Source organism: Ambystoma mexicanum, chromosome 3p (genome assembly GCF_040938575.1).
Source record: "Ambystoma mexicanum isolate Mex_15411 chromosome 3p, UKY_AmexF1_1, whole genome shotgun sequence".
Taxonomy (NCBI): Eukaryota; Metazoa; Chordata; class Amphibia; order Caudata; family Ambystomatidae; genus Ambystoma; species Ambystoma mexicanum.
In genome coordinates this window covers 154,116,454-154,143,890 of record NC_090925.1, presented here as the reverse complement: position 1 = coordinate 154,143,890, position 27,437 = coordinate 154,116,454, and the positions used below count along the sequence as shown (strand labels likewise).

At 43.9% G+C, this 27,437-nt stretch overlaps 2 protein-coding genes across 6 annotated transcripts in view; one reads left to right on the top strand and one right to left on the bottom strand.

Moving 5' to 3' along the window:
- The window catches only part of LOC138580184 (uncharacterized), a 28,892-nt gene extending 12,338 nt beyond the window's left edge, over window positions 1-16,554 (bottom strand). For both annotated transcript variants that reach the window (XM_069650512.1, XM_069650511.1), the window contains exons 1-5: window positions 16,519-16,554; window positions 13,692-13,832; window positions 4,084-4,207; window positions 2,327-2,529; window positions 1,434-1,505 (exon numbers count right to left, since the gene is read on the bottom strand). In XM_069650512.1, the coding sequence (XP_069506613.1) occupies window positions 1,434-1,505; window positions 2,327-2,529; window positions 4,084-4,207; window positions 13,692-13,832 (540 nt within the window). In that variant the 5' untranslated portion in view covers window positions 16,519-16,554. The remainder of the gene's footprint in view (window positions 1-1,433; window positions 1,506-2,326; window positions 2,530-4,083; window positions 4,208-13,691; window positions 13,833-16,518) is intronic.
- The window catches only part of LOC138580185 (C-type lectin domain family 2 member L-like), a 335,947-nt gene that overhangs the window by 100,477 nt on the left and 208,033 nt on the right, over window positions 1-27,437 (top strand). The window contains exon 1 of one of the 4 annotated variants that reach the window (XM_069650516.1): window positions 17,930-17,991. The exons of the other annotated variants lie outside the window; for them this stretch is intronic. The gene's annotated coding sequence lies outside the window, so the exon portion shown is untranslated. Of the gene's footprint in view, window positions 1-17,929; window positions 17,992-27,437 lie in introns of those variants that run through there. 4 annotated transcript variants of the gene reach the window in all.

The following is a 27,437-nucleotide window of genomic DNA, read 5'->3' as shown; positions in this document are numbered from 1 at the left end:
TGTTCTGGTGCAAGAGTGTATTGTAACAGTATGGCAGTATAAAATATGTATTTAAGAAAAAGCTAGTATTCTGCTTTCTGACCTGAGTTGCTTCAGAAAGGACAGGAGCTAAAATGTACATAACTGTAGGAAAATTGACAATCAACTCTTTTTAAAGTGGATGAGTCCATGGCCTTACAATACACATTTTTTTTAAATCACTATCTCTTGAATATTTTTGCAAACACACTGCCTGACACTTGCTACATTCCTTCCTCTAATGTGAGTTGGCAAATTGTTTTTTCTCCAGCCATGTATGTCAAAGGGAGAGGCTGGATTGAGGGCTGGAATTAATTGTGCAATATAAAGTCATATGTCTTGCAACACCTGCAATTGTTTTATTTTTTTTAAAGAGGCTAAACTGTACTATTTTCATTGTTTTCAAAAAAATGCAAAAACAGAGAATTCAAAGATTACAGACCTTCTGCAGTTATGAAAATGTATTATGGACAGAGATGCATGGAAAATTGACGTTATACCTTGCTTCCACCTCTGTGTTGCAAACTTATTCGTGGGTCCCTCTCTAGACAAATATAATGAGCTAAATTGTAAAACAGGCTAGGGGAATGGGAGGTTTGTTGGGATGCACATGCATCGTCCAAGCCCAGCCAAATGATTCAGACTATGGAAAATCTATTAGCTCATGAGAAAGTAAACATCCGCGGCAGCATGGGGCATGGGTATTGCAGATGAGAGTTGGCCATATGATAGGTTTGCATACAAAAATATGGCATAGGCAACAAATGTATCTTTCAACTAACAGAGTTCCATGTTAATTTGGTTCTACTGGACCGTCTGATACTTTTTCCATTTTGTATGCAAATTAAATGTTTTCCTTACAAAGCAGTGCATCAAACCTTTTCCCCTACAGGAGTGTTTTTATTGTCTGTTTGTCTGGAGGTCTTGCCTTACAGGTTCAAAGAGTCGAGAGAATACTGCTTACCTCATTATTGAACTCTCTTCCTTGGTCTGTTAGAATGTGCTTCGGTGCTCCAAACTTATAAAAGAATTTGACAATACAATCAGCTGCATCTGCTGCTGATTTGCTTTTTAAAGGAAATGCTTCAGTCCACTTAGTGAAATAATCCACTATTGTGCATATGTACTCGTTATCCCTTGTGGTTTTGTTCAGTTTGCCAATCAAGTCCATGCCCACCAACTCCCATGGTTCAGTAACCTAAAAGAAAAATTAAACTAAAAGGGCATGGTCTACAAACCAAATGCTCCACAATCTTAAATCATTTTACCAAGTTTATGAATTACTATGTGTATCCCCCTTTTTGCGGCATCTAGAAAACATGCCAGCTCATGACATCACTGTAGAATTGGCATATAGTTAGTGAGAACAGGTTAATCAAATACAACCATTGCCTTCTGAATAATATAAGGCTTACCAGTATTGGGCAGTAGTCAGTAGTTGCCTTGATTTCAATTGGCTTGGTTTGGCACTCTGGGCAATGTGATACCTAAGGAAAATAGTAAAAACGTATGAATTTAAGTGTAAAAAGAAATACATTCAACCACTCCCAACACTGAAAGTAAACGTTACCATAGCCAAAGGGCCTGTCTTTTGGCAACTACTCGCCAGCTTCAAGACACAAAACACAGAGCACCATTGACACAAGCAGTGATCAAAAAACTGTGTGTAACCATTGGAGACACTTACTTTAGTTATGGGTGGGTCTTGTAAAGGTTGGCTGAATAAGGTGGCTGATAGGGGCAGGCTATTAGGCACATATTAAATATTGGGTCCAATGAAAATTATGTACTAAGAGAAATGTTGTGGATGTGAGTGTTCTTTAAATTAGAATATGTATGAAAACATAAAAAAGGGTGAAGCATAAAAAGCCCTGAGGTCACCACAAAAGAGATCACTCCTAGCAATCAAATTTAATAGAGCGTACCTTTCAGTGTTATTTGTAAACAACATTACCCTTTCTGATGGGAAGGTAATCCCAGATGAATAAAAGAAGCTTTGAGCAAGGATTTTGGGTCCGCAACTAACAAGCATGACAGAGTTGACATTTTAATGCAAACAACACTTACGCTGGAATGGTGATGCCCAACAGATCATTTAATGGTTATTTATTATTAGTAAAGGGATCCTGGTTGCAGTGCAGAGGCAGCTTAAAGGCCTTGGTCCACAAAGTAGTGTTACCCAACATGTGCCCATAGGATGGTTAAGAAGCAGATTTGGAAAATAATTAAGTGTTAGACATGTCTCAGTGTGTGTAACTATATTAAAAAAAATGACATTAACAAGTAGTACAAACAAAAGAATCATTACCCATTTGCAAATGTCCATATTCATGTTGGGCCAGTAGTAGCGCTGAGAAATGGCATGGCACGTTTTCCGAATTCCACAGTGTGCGCCTGTAGCACTGGCATGAAAATCCACAAATATTTCATTTGCTTCCTCAGTGGTAGAAACCACTTTCGAACTTATCTTCCTGCCATCCTTTCCAAATGATACATAATACAGATCACCCCCTGTAAGAAATTAAAGGTGTATGAAAGAAATGTAAGTTGTGCCAAAAATGGGTCCTTCAAAAGTGATTCATGAGCATGTGAATCCATGCCAGACCCCATGCTGGAGAATTAAGCAATACTTCTAAAATGTTATATATTTAGGCCTCTGCTGCCATTTTCCATTACATTAAAAGTACAATGGAAGGGCATGGTCCAGCAAGATGGCAGCAGAACGTACAGCTGCCTCAAATGATAGCTTTTCCACTGGCACCCTCTAGCACTGGAACCCTCTACCGGTGGCCAATCCTAATTATCATTAAGCAATATGTTCACTTTTCTATTTGGACAAAAGACAAGTAATATTAATACCGTAAGGATTATAAGGTAACTAAGATTGGTTAAAGCCTGCAAGATGTTCACTTCTTTTGACAGGTTTGGAGTATGGCTCACAGCTGGGGTCCCAGAAATTACACCATAACACATTCTGGAGTACATCTCCACTTTACACTCCTCATTTCAATTCGTAGGAGCTTTCACATTTGTCTTTCAAAATATTCTACCACGTCATACTCTACCACATGTTCCAGTAGTTGTGTTAAAATTGAATTCTAGGCATAGCATTGACTATGGTCTCCCATTTTTCGTTGTTCACAAGATGCAATGAGTGCAGAACAAAGCCCATCTACCTCTTGGACACAAGAAATATAACCCCATTACTACAGCCCTCTCCAGCCTCCATTGCCTAAAGGTTTAAGTATATTATGTTCAAATGTCTCCGCATAGTACAAAAAGCCTTCACCAGCCTTTATCCATTTGAAAATACCTCTCCACCGGCTGCAGTACACTAACTGTCGTCTCTAAAGATCTTCCAGTTCCCAACCAAACGTGCCTCCCACAAAAGGAGCTACATGCATCCACAAAAACTTGTTTTCATCATTTCAGTATTGAAAACTCTTTCACACACACAGTGCCATATCTTTACTTTTCACCAGTTGATATTTTCAGACTTCTAAAATGTGTATCTAAAGCCAGATAAATGTGCTGTGCAATACAGACAATTTTTGAAGATTTGTTAAGCAAATTGTAATAGCATAATTAAAAATATACTTGAACTTACCTGTAAAATCCCATTTTAAAATAAAAATTCTTTAAATACACTATAAAATAAGAGTTCTTAGTTGGATTACTCGAAATCAAGATAATTTGAGAAACAATTCCTGATTATTAAAATGATGCTATCCCTTGTCCTACTGCCCACAGACTCAATACTTCTTTACCTACCGAAGACTCTAGAGTTGTATCTACTTGCTTTGGAAGTGTAGCAGGTTAACCCCATTATAGTATGAATGTCATTGTGAATAATATATGAAGAAAGTAGTGAGATTTTGGTAAGCTTTTGGCTCATTCAGTTTACTTTTTTCCTTAAAGCCTTGAGGAGTGAGGGCATATATTTTCCTCATAATTCCACATGATATGATTGAAACCTCATCCACCCCCACAATTCCAAAGAATGTTACATTTTCATTCCTGACCTCAAACAAGTTCCTCCATATACTGAAAAAAGTTAATGCCTACCAGACACTTCGAATTTGGAAGCTCTTCTACGAATTACAAGTTTTTCTTGCTTTGAGGCACCGGGGGGATAGGTGCTTGTGGTTTTATAGTTCTTGATTTCCTGCATTTTAGTAGGATCCATCCTCTAAAGAAAAAAAACATAAGTAGTTGCAAAGAAGTCAAAGGATACTTTTCTGTAGTCTATGTTTGTGTATGTAATAATTATAAGGAAATAAGAGGGTGAGATATAGTTCATCTAATTGGACATTGTTGGATCCATTTAAGATTCCAAAGAAAGAAATACAATAAGAAGATGACAGAGCATTTGATCCATCTAAAAACTCAAAGTTACTCATTGTCAGGACAACGACATGCTTTTAGAAGCTTGAAAACAAAGCATGAGAAGGAAAACCAGTGCATTTCTATGCAAAAGCCAACTGAAAACGTAAATGGTAGCATGTAAGAAATGATCAAAATGTCATTATTAACATAGACGTGGGCCAATGTGAATCTACCCACACGCCTGGCTGTTTTTGTGCAAACGTTTTTGTTTTTGCCAAATTAAAAACTCACCTGAAGCTGGTGTTACTGGTAGGAACCAGTATTTGTCTGTCACTGGTAAATGATGGTTTAGCTTCACATTTGCTTCAAAACTCAAAACTCAAAGCACTACAATGTGGAGACTAAACTGTAAGATTTGGGAATGTATGTACCAAGTTTTTTAGTGCCAGTGGACAATTGGTAAGGGTTATGTGATACTTCTCAGAATTATGGTTAAGATACAGTAAAATGGCCTGAAATCATACTACTGTTTTAGGCTAAATGTCTTACAGAATCTGGAATTGTCCTGCAGGGGCAGAGCTTAACCCAATAGGCCACATATATCAGGGTCAAAAAGAACCAAAATGCGGGTGATGTGCTGCAAATAAAAACTTTCCACATTGCTTTACTAGTAACGAGGATTCGCAGCCGGATGATGGGGGAGAGCATGTAACTCTAATAGAGTTCCATTGCTGTACATCAATGTGCTCTTGCAGGCAGCTGCTTAAATATTGACACACCCGGGTCTGAATCATTTGCATTAGCAGCAACTGGAGCACTGCATCTGAAGGCACTCTGCCACATCTCTCTTTGGACCTGTGAAAGTCAAATTAGTGCCGGTCTATAGGATTTATGGGAATCAAGTACTCTGACTGTTTCATAGCAATAGTGGCACTTTTATGACAAACACTGACATCACTCTGTCCACAACACTGCCGATGGGGGGCAGGGGGAGACCACAAAAGGTAAGACTAGGTTACTGGTTTACACACTGGCCATTTATGCCCAAAGAAAATAAACTGCAGTGTCAAGCCGGGAAATCAGGATAGAGTGCTTGATGGTATCAAATGCTGCTGATATATCAAACAGAATCAGAGCAACTACCCCACCCTGGTCAACCAGACGGGCCAGGTCATCCACCACAGAAATCAAGACCAACTCTGTACCCCTGCCAGGGCAAAATCCAGACTGAAATGGGTCAAATAAATCTGAGGACTCCAGAAAGGTGCTAAGAAGCAGGGACACCAAAGATTCCATAAGCTTCATCAGACAGGGGAGTAAAGAAATAGGGTGAAAATTGGACAGCACCGCTGAGTCAAGGCCAGGCTTTTTCAACAAAGGAATAACCAGATCCTTTTTAAGGTTGTAGGGATAATCCCCAAAGAAGGAGTCATTAACAGCCTCAATAAGTTGTGTCACAATATCCCAAGAGATATTTTTCAGTACAGATAACGGAACAGGGTCCTGGGGAGAAGCAGACTTAAGGCCATTCAAAGCAGCCAGCACTTCCTCCTCTGTAAACACAGGGAATGAAGACCACTGTGGCACCAATTTGGCGGCCGTGAAGGTGCCCACGGTGGGGAAGGGAATTCAGTGAATCAGTGGTGCAGGAAGCAACAATGCCTTCTCGGATGCTAACTATCTTCTCTTTAAAAAAGAAAGAGAAAGAGTCGCACAGTTCCTGAGAAGGAGAAATATCAGGTTGTGACTTAGCCTGCACAGCAAGAGATTGAACAACCGCAAACAAATATGCCCTTACGCGGTACCAGCGATAAGGAGCAACCTGACATCGTTTATGGTGGCCTAGCGCCAAGCTGATGCCGAAGCCTTGCGATTCACAGTGCGTCCAACGCGCTTCTTATACCCAAAAGGAACACTGCGTGACTCACGATAAACATTTGTGGATCGAGAACAAAGAAATTGATTACCCATTTGCTTGAATATGGCAATCGCTGGATGTTCTTGGAGTGTTTATTGTGAAATAAAAGTACTTTACAAATTGTTAGAGTTTTGCTATTTCCTTTAAAAGTATAGTTTTATATTCAAAATTGGGACGCGCTGTGTTGTGAGATGATGTGTGTTGATATTCCAGGTTCTGCTTCAACACGTAGGTGATGACTGGGCGCGTTTGGCTACGCTGCCAAGTAACATCATGTAGATGGGCGGAGAATATCACTAGGTTTGGTGATGTCAGCCTCAGGGGCGGGGGATACCATTTAGTGCCACCAGGTCAGTTCACCTTAGGTCGATGCGGCAACGGATAAGATTAGCACAAGATGGCTGCGCCCTGCTGCCTGAATTCGCATGTGTAAAAAAAAAAAAAAAGGAAACCTACGGTAAGGTGCAAAGGAAATGTTTTTACCATTGATCAACGTATGCTTAAAAACAAATGCCCGAACCCTCGGGACAATAACATTTTTGAGCACACTATTCCTTTAAAAGCAAACTGTTGCGGGCCAGGTGATGGCCGAGACAATATTAGCATTGAGAAGGAAACCACACGGTGATCGGACCAAATGATAGGCAACGCCGGAGCAACCAAAAAGGTTGTAGGTGATGCAAAAACAAAAATCCAGAGTGTTTGAGTGTTCCCAAGCTGATGCGTAGGATAGTTAATCAGCTGGTGAAAGCCCAAATCAGACATAAAAATAAATAATTGCTTAGCCAGTAGACAACAGGTTTCATTTATCGGAAGGTTAAAATCACCCATAATAGCCAGATTAGAATACTTCTGGAGGAGTGTAGCGATCAGCCCAGGAAACTCACCACAGAACCTCCTATCATACCTAAGGGGGGCAATAGATCAATAATACATATAAGGTATCGGAAGCAGACAGAGATGCCAATCAAAATCGCATCCATATTGAAGCCATGAACCAATGGCACAGTACAGGTTTTGAAATTAGAATTTAAATCTACAGCAACACGCCCACCCATGCGGGGAGGCATGCAATCCCCTCTCAATATTGCATAGTTGGGAAGGAGCATGCACGGATATGAATGTGGACCAAGCCAGGTTTCAGTTATAAAAACGAAATCGGGCTATGGTCCTCTAGCACATCCTGGCAGCTCTGAGCATGTGCTGCCAAAGAGCCGGGCAATCAATAAAAAACCATAGACCGGAGGTATCGCCTCTGAAACAGGGCGTGAGTCAAAATTATTAGGTAATATAATAGAAGCTGGGGCAAGAGCAAGAAACTTTGGAAGAGCAGTTAGTGCAGCGACGCAGCCAGGGCCCAGCCTGGGCATGGACGGGCACACACAGGCTTGCCTTAAGCGCACGGGTGTAGAAACCATCACATAAATGCCGTGAATGAGGACCCGAACAAGGAGGTGGAACACCTAGAAATCACAGAAAGAGGACTGGCCGAGAATGCGGCAGTCCAGAATCACAATGTATTAACAACACCAATCAAACCATTCAGTGTCATGCACAGATAATATTTTAAAAGCACTGTGCGGGCCTTGTCTTGGGCCCCCACGGATGGAGTGCCTTCAAAGGACTTAGAAGCCCGCTCTGACTGGCTGGATCCGGATGAGGCATGTCCCTATGAGCCACACGGGGTAGAGGCCTTGGCTTTAAGCAACGCCGCCAGTCTGATGTGCCTATCCTTCAGAGTGCGCTTGGTAAAGCCACGACAGATCTCGCATTCCTCCTCCTTGTGTGTCGGGTGAAGATAATGAAGGCACTGGGAATTCTTGTCCTCCACGTAAACATTCCTCAAACCGCAGCTGGTGCCGAGTTGAAGAGGGAAGCCCCGTCCTTCTTCTCCTCCGACATGGTCCGGTGTAGGCCGATGGCCTTCTGGAAACTTCGAATGACAAACACTCGGTAAACATCTGAAGATGGCTCACAGAGGAGGGGCTTAGGGAGAGGGCTGTCATTGGCTGGGGGCAGTAGAATCCAGAGCTCAATGATTGGTTTATAGGAGAAAGACAGTTTGTAAACAAAAGTGAAACTGTTTTCTTTTACTGAGGATTCCCAGCCTGAAGACGGTGAATATTCATGAGCATGTGAATCCATGCCAGACCCCATGCTGGAGAATATAATTTACAACTGAAACCTTGAGTGTAAGTGTTACTTGGTTCCTTGTATTGACTGATTTCATCTGTACAGCTCTACAGCTCACATATACCCTTCTTGAGATAGCCCTGGCTGCTCAGTCACACTACCAACTTGTGGAGTACAGACCTATACCAAAAGGTGGGTTACCTAATACCAAGAAGATAAGTCTTGTGTAGTCTCACCCAGTGTGACTACACCAATTCCTACCTAACGGCACCTGATTCATTGAGAGGCGTATGCCTGACACCTCTCTAAACAGACAAGTGTACATCTCAGTAGAACATCTACCAAGTTGAAAATTCTATGCTACATATCTACCCTTAAATGTCGTATGAATGGGTGTGGTACCAAATTGTGGGCTTGTCAATGGAAATTGAAAGTATGACCATTAAGGGTTATAGAGCAAGGAAAGAGCCTAAACTACTGTCGAGACATTTAGAATTGGAAAGTTGAAACTGTCCTGAATACATTTTCTACTCCATTTCATTATATAAAATACAGAAGTACTCATAGCACCTAAAAACACATCAGTGTCTTTTAGGTGGTGTAAGAAGTCTAGAACATCACTACTTCTGAGCAACATATGTGCCTTTCATATTATTCACCACAGAATGATGAAATGCTTTGTCAGTGGGATTTCATACAAGCGTAACTTGCATAATCTTCCCCAACAAGGAATAAAGCTGCCCATTGCTTAAGTCCTGCCCAACAGTTTGTGTGAGTGTGAAAGTGAAACTGTGTTCAAGGAATTGAGTGCGATGGATGGAGCAAGCGTACAAGTGTGTGAGAACAGTTTTGGGCTCTTTCACTTGAAAACATACCGCCACCAAAGCATTAGATAGCATCATTTCCTCCAGCATTTTACAGCTGAAGGGTGCTTACATAGCCAATTTGGATTACATTTTCTGTGTGCCGGCGCCTCCCTGAAACCCAACGGCTTTGAAAGCGATCACCAAACAAACACCTTGGTTTGGTATGGTTTTGTTCATTTATATAGCGCCTATACACAGACAAGTGTTTCAAAGCACTCAAGGAGGGTGGGGAACATGGGGAAAAAAACAACTGCAACTCAGAGAACTTGTTTAAATTCTGAGACAATAATAGTCTCCACAGGCAGAGTAAGTGCGTAAAATACATTTAACAGTTTGAGATACAGCAAATAGGCCTGATGGTGATTCTGCAGTTTTACCAGTACAATTGAGGGTGCATACAATGGAGAACAGACAGGCGATCTTCAGGCACAGGGTGAATGGATCGGCTAAGTGCTTAGATGGTCACAGGGATGGGGAGTACCAAGTACACCCGGTCATTGGAGACTGGGGTAAGTGCAGAGAGAGCCAATCTCTTTGGTTATTTCACAAGTGCAGTGAGTGTGGGTGGGATGCAGTGCACTGAGGCAAGTGTGAAAGAAGACTGGCGGGGGTGCCTGCGACCTATGAGACTCCGAGGCAAACCAGGCGGCCAGTCAGCAAGCTAGAGGAAGAGCGGGAGAGAGCAGAGAACTAGGTTAGCAGGGTAGTGGGAGAGATTAGGAAGAGGAGAAGAGGAAGTTCTTGAGGAGTTTCTGGAATTTATGAAGATCAGGCTCAAGACGGAGGGCGGCAAGGAGGCTATTCTAGAAGGGAAGCACCTGCTGAGGATAAGGATCTCCCTCCAAATCTCTGCTTGCAGAACCGGCTCACTCGTAGAAGGTTGGAGGTAGATGAGCAGAGGGCTCGTGAGGGACAGTATTTAGGAAAGCTGCATTGCAGGTAGGTAGGTCCCAGATCCCAGAAAGCCTGGTAAACAATGCAGAGGGTCTTGACCTTGATCCTTTTAGCCACAGGGAGCCAGTGACGGGATTGCAGCGGCAGAGAGATGCGGTTCCTGGTCTTGAGGCAAAGGATAAGTCTTGCGGTTCTATTCTGGATGAGTTGCAGACGGCGAGGGGCAGAAGGGAGTTTGAGGAAGAGGCTGTTGCAATAGTCCAGCCAAGAGAGAACCAGGGCTCTGGAGACAGTGAGCTGCTGGGGGAAAGTGAGGAAAGGTAAAGTACCTCTGAGGAGGTGTAGCTGACAGTTAGACTTTTTACAGATGTCCTGAATGTGAGAGGAGAAGGAGAGAGGAGTCAAAAATGACCCCAAGGTTTCTTGCCTCGCAGGTGGGTGCGGGCGCAGGACCAAGGGAGGCTGGCCACAGTGAAAGTGGGAAAGCGGGAGCAGAGGTCCCAATGCGAACGATCTCAATCTTACTGGAGTTGAGGCAGAGGTCGTTTGCAGCACACAATGACTGATTAGCGGACAGACATTCAGATATGAGCTGAAGAGTAGGTGGCGGCTTAGGGTAGCCTGAAAGATAGTTATGTGTCATCCTCGTAACACTGGATGTTAGAGGTGAAAGTGACAATCACACGTGCCAAGGCAACCATATAGACATTGAAGAACCAGGGGGATGCCATATGTTGATAGAGCTATAGTCGAGAGAAACATTATGAGTTCAGCCTGGAATGGGCGGTCGGAGAGAAAGGAGGTTAACCATGCCACAGCCTGACCTGTGAATCCCAGGGTGTCACGGAGACGTGCGATCAGGATGTTGTGGTTAACCGTGTCAAAGGCAGAGGAGAGGTCAAGGAGAATGAGGACAGAGGGAGTGTTAGTGTCAGGATTTCAGAGCACATCTTCACGGGTGTTCAGAAGAACAGTTTCCATGCCTCTGGATGCTCTAATGCCAGACTGATGGTCATGGAAGCAACCAATAGATTCAGTGTGGAGGGTCAGCTGAGAGATAGCCAACTCCTCCAGGAGTTTGCCCAGGAAAGGAGTGATGGAGATAGGGCGGTGGTTTGTCAAAATGTAGGGGTCAGCATAGGAGTTTCTGACCAGCGGGTGCACAGGGCAGGGGCTAAGGGCAGTTGGAAAACCTCCAGTGGAAAGGGAGAGACTGCAGAGCTCAGCCAAGACTGGGGCGAGGGAGTCAATATTGTCTTTAATGGTTTTTTAGGGACAGGGTCCTCCTCTTTGGATGAAGCCTTCATAGATCGGACTTATCTGGTCACCTCATCAGGTGTGATGGATGAGAGAAGAGATGGTAAGTAGAGGGGGGCCAAGGGAGGCTCTGGTATTGGTGTATGCAGTGGCGTAGAAGAGAGGGTGGAAAGGATGTCTTGGGTTTTTGTGGTGAAGTGTGAAGCCACAGCCGAGCAAAGGTCCTGGGTTGTTGTGACAGAAAGAGGCTTCTGCAGGATTGACCAGTTCCTTGCAGACTTTGAAAAGGTTGGCCGTGTTGTTTGATGCCGCAGAGATGCAGGCTTGAATAAAGACTCTTTTTTTGGAGCGGATGCAGAGTCAATATTGCCTTTAAAGGAGGCGGCAGGCCAGTTTGTCAGATAGTTTATTAGACACGTTCCATTTCTGCTGAGCTGCCATACTGTTGCGTTTTAGGGCAGCCAGGTCAGAGTCTTACCAAGAGTTGCACTTTTTGGAAGGCTTCAGTCGGACGCTCATGACAGGGGCAAGAGTGTCAAGAGTGTTGGAGATAGAGAGATTGTGGTTAGGGAGGGCTGTCTCAGGGTGGGAGTTAGCCGAAGGAATGGGTGGAGGACAGTAGGTTAAGGCAAAGGCAGCCACTGTCACTTTTTTCATGGGTCTGGTGACTTTGAAGCCAAGTGTCTGTGCCGGGTGTGTTGCTGCAAGAGGAGAGGAGGGCTTCAGGTGTGTTGAGAGAAGAGTGGTCAGTCCAAGAGAAGGAGGTAGTGAGAGGGATGTCGGTAGAGATGAGAACATCCAAGGTGTGGCCTGCGGTGTGCGTGGCGGTAGAGGGTAGGATAGAGAGGGAGAAAGAGTCGCAGAGGTTGCAGAATGGACCTGAGGAGTCAGGAGAGTCTAGATGCATGTTCAGATCACCCATTAGCAGGAGGAGGCCCGGTCAGCCCATTCCGAGATGAAGAGAGTGGACTGACCTGATGGCCGATAGGTGGACATAATGAGAGACAATTTAGGAGAGAGTGAGAGTCTGCAAACTAGGCACTCGAAGGAGGAGTAGGCACGAGTAGGGTTGATGGATACAGGTATCCATTCAGGGAAGATGAGCGATAATCAAGATTCATGAGTTCGAGGAGGTTGCAGATGTCAGACGAGTGTTTGACGGCAGAGTGAGTGTTGAGAGTGGCAATGTGGAGCAGCTTGCCATCTTTGAAGATCCCCCCCACCCCCCAGAGTGGCAAGAGGACAATGGGATTAGTGGAGGTTGGCGAAGGAGCCAAGGCCAACAAGGGAGCTGGGACAATACAGTAGGGCAGGAGCGCCTGTACAGAAGGGGGGGCTTAGAGGGCAAGGAGACCTGTGTAGAGGAGGAGGAAGGCACAGAAGGCAAGGGAGCCTGTGCAGAGGAGGAGGAGGAGTAGGAGTAGGAGGAGGGAACAGAAGGCAAGGGAGCCTGGCCGGAGGGAGAGGTGAGGTTAGAGAGGCGAGGGAGGAGCCTGTCAAGAGAAGAAGGTTTGGTTGAGGACCCTGAACCATGATTGTTCCATTGAAAAAGACATTAATGATGACTCTGGAAATGGTGAAGAGGTCAAGAAAAACCTCCCAGCGAGTGCCACCATTAATGGGAGAAGAGGCGATAGACGAGAGAAAGCCAGCAATGTAGTGAGTCCATAGGTCAGGTGCCTTAAGGAAGAAGAGGATGTCAGTGAGAGTCTCTCTGGCGGAAACCGTGATATAGTTGTCTGCAATAGGAAGGCCTGGGTTGGAGCCCAGTATGTCCTTCTTAAGTTTCTTCTGGCCAGATTTAGTGATAGGAGAAGGATATGAGATAGTTAGGAGACCTAGATGGCGACATGGTTGGCTGCAGTGGAGGGGGGAAGACACTTACCAGTGTTGGGCACTGATGCATTCGGGCGGGTAGGGGATGGGGTGGGCGGCACAAGGGAGGGGGGAGTCAGAGGGTTGCACACCAGCTAATGAAGACACCAAGCAACCCCAAGGCAAAGCTAGCTCGTTCACAGCAGGAAACGGTGAAAACAGAGTGCAGCTACTGAGCAGAGCTAAATTCGGTTTTGGCAAGACACAGTGAAAATGGAATGCAGCAACTGGGCACAGCTAAATTCGGTTTTGGCAAGGCAGGTGAAACCAGAATGCAGCAACTGGGCACATCTAAGTTCAATTTTGGCAAGCAAAATGAAAACAGAATGCAGCAACTGGGCACACCTAAATTCGGTTTTGGCAAGTCAGATGAAAACAGAATGCCGCAACTGGGCACAGCTTACCAGTTTATTCTCCTCCTGGTTAAGGCACGTAGTACAGTAGAAAATAACTGTAAAGGAAACCACAGTCTGCACCTTGAAGGGTTTCAGCACAGAGCACTGCTGTATGCAACCAGTGAGGGTAGTACGTCCGTACCTTTCCATCTAAAAGAAAGAGACACATTTTAGACTGCAAATGCACACACACTTCTGCCAAACAGAACTGACTTTTCACTAACAATTACCCACATTGATTGAGCCCTTTTGTTTAACGTACACCTGCTGTCTTTTATGGAGTAAAAAGTGTAAGGGCCTATAATTGCAAAACCCCATTCAAAACTCTGTGAATTAAACCCTAAATGTGAAAATGTGTGGACGGAACTCAGTGTGATAAAAGGACTATGTAATCTATGTGTAAAAACTGAACTTTGTACCATGAAATGTTACCTGCGATATACAGGGGACATGCACTTCCCAAGAGATTGAAAGACAACCGTTATAGCAAAAAGCAAATGTTTTCAATCAATGGACTCAGGAGAATATCATTTTAAACAACAAATTACACCACAGCACTTACACAAAACCCACACCAGGTGTAACTGTTTAGTGATTTGGGGGTGGGAAGATTATAGTCTTTATTTCCTTCAATAAGACACTTTTTTAGGAGATTAAAGACGAGACGAATTATATCACAAAATGAAGCTTCCTACACCCTCACCTGAACTGTAATGAGGTTTATGACCCTCTCAAAGAAGCACTACAATGAACACCCCGCTATAAGAAGGATTGGACTCCTTTCAGCGGTAGAAACATAACCCTGTAACTTTAATAAAAGCTGACTTCTATCCCAAGCTTGCCCCTCTCACAAAAACATCATCCACTGCGGTGTCCCAGAAGGATCCTGCACTGCTCCCACGCTATACAATCTCTTTACTAAGCCCCTTTTTGATAGACTGGATGCACTTCGGATCGCATACACTAATTATGCTGATGATACCCAAGTGCTTCTTCCCTTAACCAGTATATATCACCAAGACGCCACAGCATTAAGACTAATCTACTCCACTATCCAAGCATGGATGGCCACTAACGGCCTATGCCTTAACGGGGACAAGACAGAAAACCTCATTCTTGGTAAAAAGGCTACTCTAGGCAAACTAGACTGCCTATACGCCAACTTCACCATAGACAAGTGCACCATCCCAGTCTTATCCTCAGTTAAAACTTTAGGGGTCCACATTGACGCTACCCTCTCTATGAACAAACGAGTTAGAGCCATTGTCTCTGCATCCGTCCTTAGCACGAAACTCATCAACGCTATTAAACCCTTCCTAACCAAGGAAACCTGCCTCTCCATAGCCAGAGCCACCATAGCACCATAGGAGCCAAGCTCGACTATTGTAACGCGCTCCTAGCCAGCACCTCTATGAAAAACGTAAACCGACTCCAAATAACCCAAAACAACTCCCTAAGAGCTGCATTAAGTATCCCCAGGAGAGACCACATCTCACAAGCTAGAAAGTCGGCTCACTGGCTCCCAGTCAAAGACCGCATCACATTCAAAATCCTCACAACCACTCATGCATTAACTACACTGCACACCCTATCTTTCAGGCACGCTATCCAGATCCACCTCAAGCAGGCCCACAAGATCTAACTACACTGATTTACTCACTGTACCGGCCATTAACAGGGCCAAAGCAGGAGGGATAGGCTTCCCATACATAGCCGCTAAGCTGTGGAATTCACTCCCCACTGCCCTCAGAGCTGAAACCTCTCTCCCTGCCTTTAGAAGAAACCTCAAAACTGTTCTCTTCAACTAACCTGCCTTTCCCTCTCACTCCCTCCCTCCCCTCTCCCCTCTCCCCCTCTCTACCTGTTTCCTTAAATTGTTCCATGCACAGTTCACAGCAACTTTGCCTGTTTGTTTCCTGATATGTAACTAAGTGATGTTCATTCTCTGTAACAAGTGCCACAATGCCTCTGTGCTGATGTGCGCTCTACAAATATGAATAAATAAACAAATAAGCTACACTTTAATGAGAATTGTGATCGCAGTGCCTTCCAGAAAGTAAGAAAGGACCAGCACCTCCGAGCAGGTCTGTTTGATGAGGTCTGTCACACTCCTACAGCATGCACGCTCTTTAGCCCAACCACTATAACATTAAGAAAGCTGATTTTTACATCAATTAGTACAGTACTGTGCATGTTAGCCAACAAGAGGGTTGACTTGTTAAATTTGGCTATAACGGCAATTGAGGAACATTTAATTAAATACAACTGCTGTCTGCTTGCCTCACACAGTCATGGGGAGGCCCCACACATTACTGGGCAGGGCTTCAGACTGCATGTAAAAAAAGTAAGCTCCAGAAAGCCTCAACATTTAGAGGTACAAGGCACCTTATGCAGCCATGCTGTCTAATCACCCACCATTTGCACCATCTGTTACCCACACACCCATGCCTGCAGTAATCTAATGTTAATAATTCAGAACAAAACTGCTGATCACAACGGACAACATTCTGTGGGGTGGCTTGCAAATAAACATACAGTTTCAATCAGACAATCGAATACAACTGAATGAAAACTGTCTGGGTAGAATAACTCCACAAGCTACAACAACACTTAATTGCCTGCCAGACAAAAACTTTTAATCCCCATACAGACACAATACAAAACATACAGGGGCCTTCTCCTGCCATGAAAAATCCATGACTTCCCACCCACTCCTATTACAAATGAAATATGTGTGATGTGACAAGTACTGTCATCAGGAGATGTTAGGAAAGGAGTAATACCAAGGGAGATAGGCATGCTAATCCCCAACCATGTGCCTTTCCCAGTCACTTACCTGTCTCACTCCTATTCACCAATTTCAGTCTCTTTCCTCAGACTAAATGTTCAGGCTCTCTGCAGCTTATTTTTATACATGCAGTGTGAAGCCCTGCCCAGTAATGTCTGGGGCCGGCCCAAGGCTGCGTGAGCCAATCAGACAGCAGTTACACTATTTAAATGTTCAATCACAGTTCTAGCAACATTTAAAAATCAACCCTCTTGTTGGCTAACAAGCCCAGCCCTGTGTGAGCCAATCAAAATCATTGCATTTATTTAAAATGTCTACCTACTCAATCACAGTTCCAGCAAAATTAAAACCAACCCTCTTCTTGGCTAACACGCCCAGCCCTGTGTGAGCCAATCAAAATCATTGCATTTATTTAAAATGTCTACCTACTCAATCACAGTTCCAGCAACATTTAAAACCAACCCTCTTCTTGGCTAACAAACACAGCACTGTGTGAGCCAATCAAAATCATTGCATTTATTTAAAATGTCTACCTACTCAATCACAGTTCCAGCAACATTTAAAATCAACCATCTTGTTGGCTAACAGACACACATTTTTTTTAAAAAACATGGAAATATCCCTGTTCACTTTTTCTTATAACATATTGAGTGGTCATTACAAGTTACTGATACCCTCATAGTTGCATTTTTTTTAATATCATGTAAGTGTTATAAAATTATACGATTATTTTCAGCATGCTAACGGCACACTAATTCTAATGTTCCTTAGCATCAAATATATCCAAACTACTTATAGAAGCAAGCTTAATTAACTATTGCATTTGTTGGAAACATTTTGAAAAAATAAACAGGTATCATTTTCCAGTTTTAATTAATAAAAAAAAGAGCCAAACTTTCAGTCCATGTGTATTTGCCTCTTGTCCAGCAACAGAGCGTTATGAAGCATTTGACTATTGTAGGATCCAGTGACATGATTCATAACGCTACGTTTCCTCGTGCATTGCATGTTTCAGGAAGCAGTTAATAACAGCATTATAAAGCATTTCACTAGCTTCAGGAAGCAGTTAATTCTTAACGGAGCGTTATGAAGCATTTCACTATTGTAGCATCTCGTGAAATGCTTCATAACGCTACGTTTCCTCGTGCATTGCATACTTCAGGAAGCTGTTAATAACGGAGCGTTATGTAGCATTTCACTATTGTAGCATCTCGTGAAATGCTTCATAACGCTACGTTTCCTTGTGCATTGCATACTTCAGGAAGCTGTTAATAACGGAGCGTTATGAAGCATTTCACGAGATGCGATTGTAGCATCCAGTGACATGATTCATGACACTACGTTGGCTCAGGAAGCTGTGCGCAGCTCGGAACTCTGCTGCTTTAGTCTGCCATTTCCAGCTCACGAGGGTGCTGCTAAAGCTTAATGCAGCCAATCAGCATTAAGCCGAAGAAAGCCGAAGACAAGGGGATACCGGATCAGTAGGGGATACCAAATATTACAGAACACCGCCATTTAGAGGTAAAATCGAGCACCTACATTAGATATTCCCAATAGGTCAGCTGTAGGTCAGTGTAACTGTTGATGCCGGAGTTCTGCTATGTTATTAGGGTTTATGTAACGCTCGGCTGCCGTTTGCTCTATGGGCTCTTGAGAAAGAGGGGCGGGGGATGCTGAAAATGCAAGATACATTTGCTGATGTGCGACTTTGAAGTATTACTGTGTGCACGTCTGTGTCTAGATTGTCTATATAGAGAGCACTTGAGGTCTCTGCATCAAGCGAGGAGCCTCATGTGGTCTTAATATCGGGGTGCAATGGCTGGGACTGTTGCTTAAGGTGGTAGGACACATGATGAGTTCTGTTTGGTTTGTTTTTGGGGGTGTTGCTTTGCCATGTGTAGTTGACTGGTGTGTATATTGATTCCTTTATGTTCCTTGATGTTTGTATAGCGCCTTAATGCAGTTGTTATGACCTTGAAGTGCTGTGGTGGACAGCAGGGCCATCTTAAGCACTTTTGGGGACCAAGGCATGAACACCTTTGGGGGCCCCCTCCACCAAACAAAAGGAATAAAGGGATGCCAAATATCTGGTCATGCCCACCCTTGTTGCAATCACAACGCATAGCTTGATATGCTGCTTTACAGCAATCGCAATAAGCATGGGGAACTCGCTTTGAGTGCCCTTACCCCCTTCTTGCTGTAATCAGAATGATGAACAAGTAGCATTTGAAGGGCAGCATTAGCAGTCCACGACAAGGGTACTTGTATACTAGCATAGGTGCAGGAAACATTTTGTCAACAGCAGCCACAACAAAGGCATAACTGTATAACTGTGGAACTCAGATCATATGAAAAAGTGCACATAATAGTGTACATGATCCAGCAAAGACAGAGGACTCAGATTAGCTGCCTCACAGAATGCATAAGTGCTCAAGCATGGATAGAGGAGACCAATGGAAGCAAGGAGAAAGCTACATATACCATAACAGTGATTTAGGATGAAGATTAGAAGCTTTCAGGGAGGTCTTTATCCAGGCAGGCATGAAATTAGAAAAGGGACATATTTTTCAGGAAGTGTTGACATTAGAGAGCAAAGAACCAAGTGGCTGTGGTGTGCAATATATGACTGCAACACAATATCCAGTGAAACCTTGAGTGAGGCTTTTTTGAAGATCACACCCTGAGAATGAAGTCACTCTGAAGGGCTGACCATTTTGAAAGGTTTAGGCACTGGCAATCTTGACAGGTTAGGTATTTCAGAATTAAATGAGATGCCCAGGATCACACATTGGTTAAGAGGTGTAGTTGGGATTCACACCCACTCTGCATTATACTACTGTAGTTCTTACAATAACATTTTTTTATTAATTATTTAAAAATCATACTTTCAAATTATATGAATTGAAAAGTTCACAAATCACATAACCCATAATGACCATTAAAAATAAAATATAACAAAAAGTTATACAAGCATATTATGCAAAATGGGAATGCTTCTAGCTTCAGTGTGCCCATTAAGGGAAGTATAGTAGCAGGATACTCAATGAAGTGATCTTAAAATATTTCATCTTTGTTCTTTTTTGTATTTGAAAGCTTGAATTGCACCCAAAACACAGACTTGTTAATTTATTTAAAAACCTACTGAAAAGCCTTTTGAACTTGGGTGTCCAACCCTGCCTTTAAGACGAGATAGAAATACTTAGAGATGGATGGTGATGCAAAATATACTCAAACATCAATAATAAAAACTGACTCGGGAAGTTGGCAAAAGTCAACTGTTTTAATGTCAATTATCTAAAATGGGGAGCACAAAGGACATCATCTGACATGGCCCAAGCAATCTCAACAAACTTTAGAAAAAACATGACTCTTATGATCAAAATTCGTCATCATTGACTTCTACCTATATGACAAACTACAAAAACCTATTTGGGGATGTGATAGGCTTACAGGGAATATCTAGGTATACGTTCCATACTGAACAGGGAAGGTGATTGGGTATCCAACATCAGGTGGGAAACTAAGACCTCCCCTAGTGCAGGTCATCATGAATGTCATCAAATACACAACGTCCCATTGGTTACTAAAACTATAGGGCTCTCAATTATGTGTCCCTCTATAATTGGTTGGCACCCTTGTACCCCTCTGTAATATTCCACATGCATAAGCAGCAAGCAGGCTGGCACCCAGGTGATTGATGGGTTGGTCATAACCATAGCTTCCCACCAATTAGCCTACTATCCATAATCACTCTGCTGTCTGCCAGTCGATTAGCCCTTTGAAGATCGGCCTTGTGTTCTTCGTGCCCGGGAATAAGAGGGAGTATAAGCATACCCTGCCTCCCAGTTTCAATTCAGCCCAGTCCAGTGTCTATTTTCATCCATCCACGTGGTTTCAGACCATGATTTCAGAGCATTTTGCTGTATTAAACTTTATTAAATGAAAAACATCAGACGTCTTTATTGTTTCGCCACCTCACCTCGGACAGGAGTTTTGTTCTTTCACACGTTAATTGTAACTTCTGTAAGAACATTCTGACTTGTGGTGGCCTTGATTTCTTGGTGTTAGGCCAACCAAGCCCTTCCTTGATTCACCTCTGTGGTTTAAGCTTTCAATTTCTAACTGCGACACACTGAAAAATCCTTTCTGCTCACGGTGATGAGCTCTGGAATATTCATGGAATATCTGTAGTTCATTTATTCCTATACGTATACGTTAGCGCATTGCCGCAATCTGTCCACTATATAGCCAGCCTTAATAAATACTTGTCTACTTGCGTTGCTGCGACTGTACAATTGTAAAATGACTTGATATCTTCTTCATTCTTTCTGTAGCATGAGCATCTTCATCTCGAGCCCGAAATGTTGCTCATCTTTAACACCTCCTCCTTTTCTTCTTTAGAATTCTTATACTCTTTAACCGCTTCTTATAAGTGCATCAACTCTACTCTGTATGATGTCACCAATCTGCACTTTTGCTTGTTTTTCCCACTTCCTCCGGGACTTTTTGGAAATGGCCATCATACTGCCATGTATGCATGTATGGCTTTCTCAATGGGAACCTTACTTCCATAATCCCCTTGGGTATCCGTATTTGTATTTATATTTATTGGTTTATATAGCGCTTTACACCAAAGCGCTGCACAGTTGAACAACTAGATACATAAAAAACATAAAACAATGTAACGGTAGAAGCAAATTACAGTAATGAATCAGTCAACAAAACAGTAAGAAGAGCAATTAATCTGAAGGGAATAGGGAGAGTAGCGCAGTGGGACTGGGAGGGAGAGGGTTAGGTGGGGAAGAGAAGGGGAAGGGTGGGCGGGGGGTGGAGGGAGAAGATTGAGGGGGAGATAAAGGGAGGAGGGGGAGTAAGAAGGGGGAGAGGATTCAAGGCGGGCGGTGGAGAAGGAGAGATTTAAGGGAGGAGCGGAATGAGGAGAAGGTAGGAATAGAACGGATTGAGAGAGGTAGGGAGTTCCAGTGCAGGGGAGCTAGGAGCTGGAAGGAGCGGAAACGGGAGGGGGCACAAGGGGACAGAGGTACAGTGAGAAGGAAGTGGTCAGCTGAACGAAGGGAGCCGGAAGGAGTGTAGAAAGAGAGGAGGGAGGAGAGGTAAGGAGGAGCAAGATCATGGAGAGATTTGAAGACAAGGCAGAGAAAGTGAAATTTAAGCTGAGAGTGAAATGGAAGACATCCAGTTCTTTATGGCAGTGAGACAGGAAGAGAGTTTCAGGTGAAGGTCAGATGAGAAAGAAGAGAAAGAAAGGAAGAGTTAACTGTCATCGGCATAGAAATTGTGGGAAATGCCAAACGAGGAGATAACAGGGGGAAGGAGGGAGGTGTAAAGTGAGAAAAAGAAAAGTACAAGCACTGATCCTTGAGGTACGCCGTATTGAAGAGGCTGGGTTGGAGAGGACCGGCCACCCCAGGAGACAGTGAACGAGCCGAAGGAGAGGTAAGAGGATAGCCAGTTAAGAACAGAGCCTTTAAATCCAAAGGAAGAAAGAGTGTTAAGAAGAAGGGGGTGATCGAACAGTGTTGAAGGCAGCAGAGGGGGTCAAGAAGAATGAGGACTGAGGATTGCTTGGAGTGTCGAGCAGAGAGGAGGGAGTTAGGATGTAAGTAAGAGCAGTTTCAGGAGAGTGTTTAGGAAGGAAGCCAGATTGGGAGGGGGGTAGAAGGGAGTGATTGGTGACAAAGGTTGAGAGCTGGGAGTAGGCAAGGCGCTCGAGAAGCTTAGAGAGGAATGGAAGAAGAGCGATAGGGCGGAAGTTAGAGGTGAGAAGGGGATCGGCAGAAGGTTTCTTCAAAATAGGGATGATAGTAGCGTGCTTGAAAGCAGAGGGGAAGGTGGCTGATGAAAGGCAGGTGTTGAAGAAGGAAGTTAGGTAGGGAATAAGAAGAGGGTAGATTTTAGGGATAAGAAGGGATGGAAGAGGGTCAGTGGGGGCGGAAGTGGGGTGGGCTTTGGACAGGAGGGTGGAAACATCAGAGGAGGAGACGGGTGAGAAGTCGGACATGCAGGAAGATGGGGGGGGAATGGGAGGAGAAGAGGGGGGAAACGAGGAGCAGTCGATTTTTTGCCGAAGGGTAAGAATCTTGGAAGAGAAGTAGTTAGCAAAGTCAGAAGGAGAAAGGGTAGAAGAGCTAGAGGGATCAGTGGTAGGAAGGGAGAGAAGTCGAGAGAGAGCTTGGAAGATGCGGCGAGTGTGGGAGGCTTGGGAGTGAATGAGGTTAGAGTAGTAGGACCGTTTAGCCGAGGCAAGACAAGAGTCAAAAAGAGAGTGGTAGGAGAAATAAGATGTTTGGTTGGAAAGCGAAGGAGATTTGAGCCAGAGTCTCTCAAGACGTCTGAGGAGACGCCGCATAGAAAGAAGTTGAGGAGTGAGCCACGGTTGAGAGGGTTTCTGGGTTGGACGGAAGAAAGAAAGGGGATAAAGTTGATCAAGGGAGGAAGAAATAGAAGAGGAGAGAGTGGATAGAGCATCATTGGCTGACAATGATTGGAGAGAGGGAAGAGAAGAAGAGCAAGTGTCAATAAAGAGGGAGGGATCAAAGTTTTGAAAGTGACGGCGGGAGAAGATGGGAGGAAAGGGCCTAGTAGAGAAGGGAGAAGGAGAGTAGGGCATGATCGCAGAGGTAGATAGGAAGAGTAGAGACAGGGGAAGAAGGGTAGGAAAAATTGAAGATGAGGTCTAGAGTGGAGCCAGAGGAGTGAGTGGGAGAAGAAGGAAGAGGGGAAAGGAGGTAAGAGTCAAGGATGGAGAAGAGGGATGAGTAATGAGGGGGCTAGGGGAGGTGAATATTAAAGTCACCAAGTACAGTTAGAGGAGAGGGAGAGATAAGCGAAAGAAGGTGGTTGAGGTCATCATAGAAGGAAGAAAGAGGACCAGGGGGTCAATAGATGATTAGGAAGGAGATAGGGTGAGGAGAGGAGAAAGATTTGTAAAGAAATTCGAAGGAAGGGAAAGAAGGAAGAGGTGGTGAGGAGGTAGGGGAAAGGTATTTAGGGTGGTAGAGGAGACCAATACCTCCACCATGGCCTTATTCTTACTGGTACTGCACATGTCTCACACTCTGGTTTCCAACATATAGGCAACATGGAGGAGGAGCTTTGGGTGGGGGTATTTGGCTCCACCTTTACACCCCCCCCCCCTGGGCAATTCATCGACCACTCTTTCATCAGTCATCACATCTAGACATCCTTGTCTGAAAAAAGGCTTCTTTGGGACCCATATCTTTATGACTCCTTTCAGGCATCCTGCTGATTTCACATGCTCGTACTTACTCCAAGACATAACCATGCATTGTCCACTTGGACTGCAGTAAATCCATTTCCCCACGTACTTCTTGTTGTTCTTAGGGTATAGGAACTTAGTTCGTTCAGGTGCATGAATGCTGGCCTTCACATAAACTCTGATTTCTTCAGCTGTCAGCTCTTTAATTTTCCATCCTGATTCAACATCAATCATGATCTTCATTCCTACAGCTTTCATTGCAGTTTTATTGCATTGTGCGATTATTATCCTGATCACACAGAGCCCAAGCATTAGCATCACTATCAGGGCTCCAAGGAACTTGAATATATCTGCCATCCATTGTGGAACCCATGAAAAGAGTGATCCGAACCAACTGTCAATTGCAATGTCTTCCACTTCGTCTATCATCTGGCCATGTAACTTCGTCAACATAGATATGTTCTCTGTCAAGGTACCATTCTTGTCGTGGTGAGAAGGTATGAATGTGCAACATGATTCTCTGATTTTAGCACAAACACCTCCATCCATAGCTGTGATCATGTCCAGGACATATCTGTTCTGAAGAGTCATCAGTCGTATGGCTCTCAGCTCTTCCTTGATAGCATTGAATCCTTTAATGGTAGTGTTAATCGTCTGCAGGAGATCCCATCTGATTATTTGTAGCCACTCAATGTTTGCTTCCGTCTGGATTCTGGGCATGAAGATTATCGTGAATATCGATGAAGTCTTACTAAACAACCTATGTTCATATGGGATAGAATCAAATGCGTTCCATCGATTTGGCTTAGAAATAGTTCTCTCTCTTTACTCGATTCAGAAGCTCAGCAGCTCTCTTCTTTCTTAGGTGAGCATCTGCTTTCGGAAACTCGCCAATGTCCAGGTCACTTTTAGGAATCACCAATGCTGGAACATGGACGTTTACTCTAGAACATAGTCCTGCCCAATCTTTGGGCAGCTTCATATAAGCTCTGGATCCACAGGCCCAGTAGTGATCCATTATCACTACTGTCCCAATGCTCATTCCTGGTACGTCAAAGATTCAACCACACTTCTGATTTTCTCTGAGTGTTCTCGTGCCATTATTTCTGAAACACAGTTTTGCATTCTCCAGAGGCACTATCTGCAAGGGCCCTCTCTTATCTTCGACCCATGTCAGTAGTTTAGCAAGTTTCGGACATAAAGGTTTACATTTATTCTGTACAATGTCGATAGTCGGTTTGTAGAATCCAATTACTACCCAGGCTTTGCAGATGACTACTCCTTCTTCCCATCCATCTGGAGAAAGTACTGATCCCAAATCTGCATTTGGCCTTTGTTCTTCCATCTTCGAATTTCTTCTGCAGGTTTTCCTGGACTCTCAAGTCTTCTGTTCACTTCCCATCTGAAACCTTTTTGGTGTGGACTCATGTCTTTGTATCTTGCACATAATCATCTTCGTCTGGATCTGTCCATTCCGTTGCCAATGCCAGATAGGCTGTTCAGCCCATAAATGGAGCTCTCGTTCGACAGAGTGCAATGTGAGATAGGCAATGTGCTGTTTGAACATCTGTCTCAATAGCTTTGAATATCTTAGGCGTTCCCATATTATAGGGCAGGAGTGCACATAAATAGCATTCCTCCTCTGAAGTTCATTTGCCTACCTCTTTCATGTGCTGATACCACATGTTTTGCCCACATTTCTTTTATTTGTTTGTATAAAGCGCACATACGGCCCTCGGGCATCGAGGCGCTGTTACAATCAGGGTTTACTTAATTACAGTGGTTTCAAGATACAGTAGAATGACTTAATTACATTGGTTTCGGGATAAAGTACAAACATAGATACATAATCAATGTAGCAGATATGATAAAGTTAATGTGGGATCAATACTAATCAGGTTCTGATGTTACAGGTGAACCATATTGTGTAGGAGGGCATGACTAACTAAAGAGCTTCGTTTTTGGTGCTTTCCGAAAGGCTGTGAGGGAGGTCTCATTCCTGAGAGAGGTGGGTAGGGCGTTCCAGTTTTTTGGTGCTAGGAATGGGAAACTGGATCCTCCAGCTTTGGCTCTTTTAACAGTAGGAAAAAAGGAGCTGATTAGAGTGCTGGGCTCGCCTGGGCCTATCCGAGGTGGCACGGCATATTTTTTCTGCCATGTAGGGTGGCACTGTAAGGGAAGGGCACATGTGGGTTATGGTGAGGGATTTAAAGAGAATGCGCTCTCTGACTGGGAGCCAATGGGCATCACGTCTAGATTGAGAGATGTGCTCCCATTTAGGGATGCTTAACGCCGCTCTGGGGGCATTGTTTTGGGTGATTTGTAATTTGTTGAGGTTTTTAGTAGGTGCCTAAAAAGAGGACATTACAATAGTCCAGTTTGGCCCCAACGGTGACTCTGGCAATGGTGAGACCATTTTTGGTGGATAGGTATTAATGACTTTGTTAGTGAGTGTTGCGGATGATGAAATGGTGCTGACCTGAAGAGTCATGGAGAGGGTAGAGTCGAGGAAAACTCCTAAGGTTTTGACTGCAGCAGAGGCAGTGATTACAGTATTCTCAATGATGAAGGACCTGTATTGACTGTCCAGCTTGTTGAGAATTTCCTTTGGGCCAACCAGAAGGATTTCTGTTTTGTCCCCATTCAAGCACAGGCTATTAGCCGCCATCCAGGCCTGGATTTGGGCATATATTTTTTACGGAGGCTAGCTACATCCTGTCCGTGGATACCGGAGCGGGGAAGGAGCACCTGAGCATCATCAGCATAGTTAGTGTATGTTATACCGTGATCGTCCAGGTCATTAAAGAGTGGTAATGTAAAAATGTTATACAATGTGGGTGATGTGCAGGAGCCCTGAGGAACACCACAGTGGATGGTGGTCGGAACTGCACAAGCATGGTGTAAGAAAACTCTCAGCAGTCGAACTTCAAGGAATGAGGTCATCCATGATGTGGCTCCTGGGGAGAATTGTGCAGCATGCCTGAGGTGGCTCCTGAGGGTCTTATGATCTACAAGATCAAAAGCTGCAGACGGATCAAGGAGCAGGAGCAGTGCTGGCTTGCCTTTATCCATAATTTCCCCAAGCTGGTTCTTGAGATTGAGTAAGGCACATTCTGTTCTATGCCGCAAGCAGAAGCCTGATTGCCTATTACCCAAGATATTGTTGTTTTCCAGAAAATGTTGAATTTGTAAATAGGTAGCTTTATCTAGTAGTTTTAGCAAAAAAGGCACGGTCGTGATGAGTCTATATTTATTGTGGGAATCAGGGTTAAGGGATATTTGTTTTAGCATAGGGCGAACCCAGGATTCTTTCAGACTTGGAGGGACCATACCTGAGGGGAGTGAGGTATTGATGAATGCTGTCAGAAATGGGGCTAGTGAATCTGCACAGTCTTTTATAAGGCTAGCAGGACAGGCATCTCCTTTGCAGAAAGATGGTTTGATTTGTTTCATGATAGATAGAACTTCTGTTTCAGTAACTTCCTTAAAGGAGAAGAGCTTTTTGCCATTGATGTTATGATTAGAGATTGTCACAGTGGGAAAGCTAGTATTAGGCAAGGCATTATATTGCAAATTGATTTTTTCTTGGTAGTGGTTGATAATATTCAACATGGCAGTTTGGACCTTGATGTACCAGGCCTCGTTTTAACGGTGTCTTGGGTGTTGGTAGGTGGTGTGGCCATTTCCTTGAAGTTAGCAAATAGTTCTTTCGATTCGGATTTAGCAT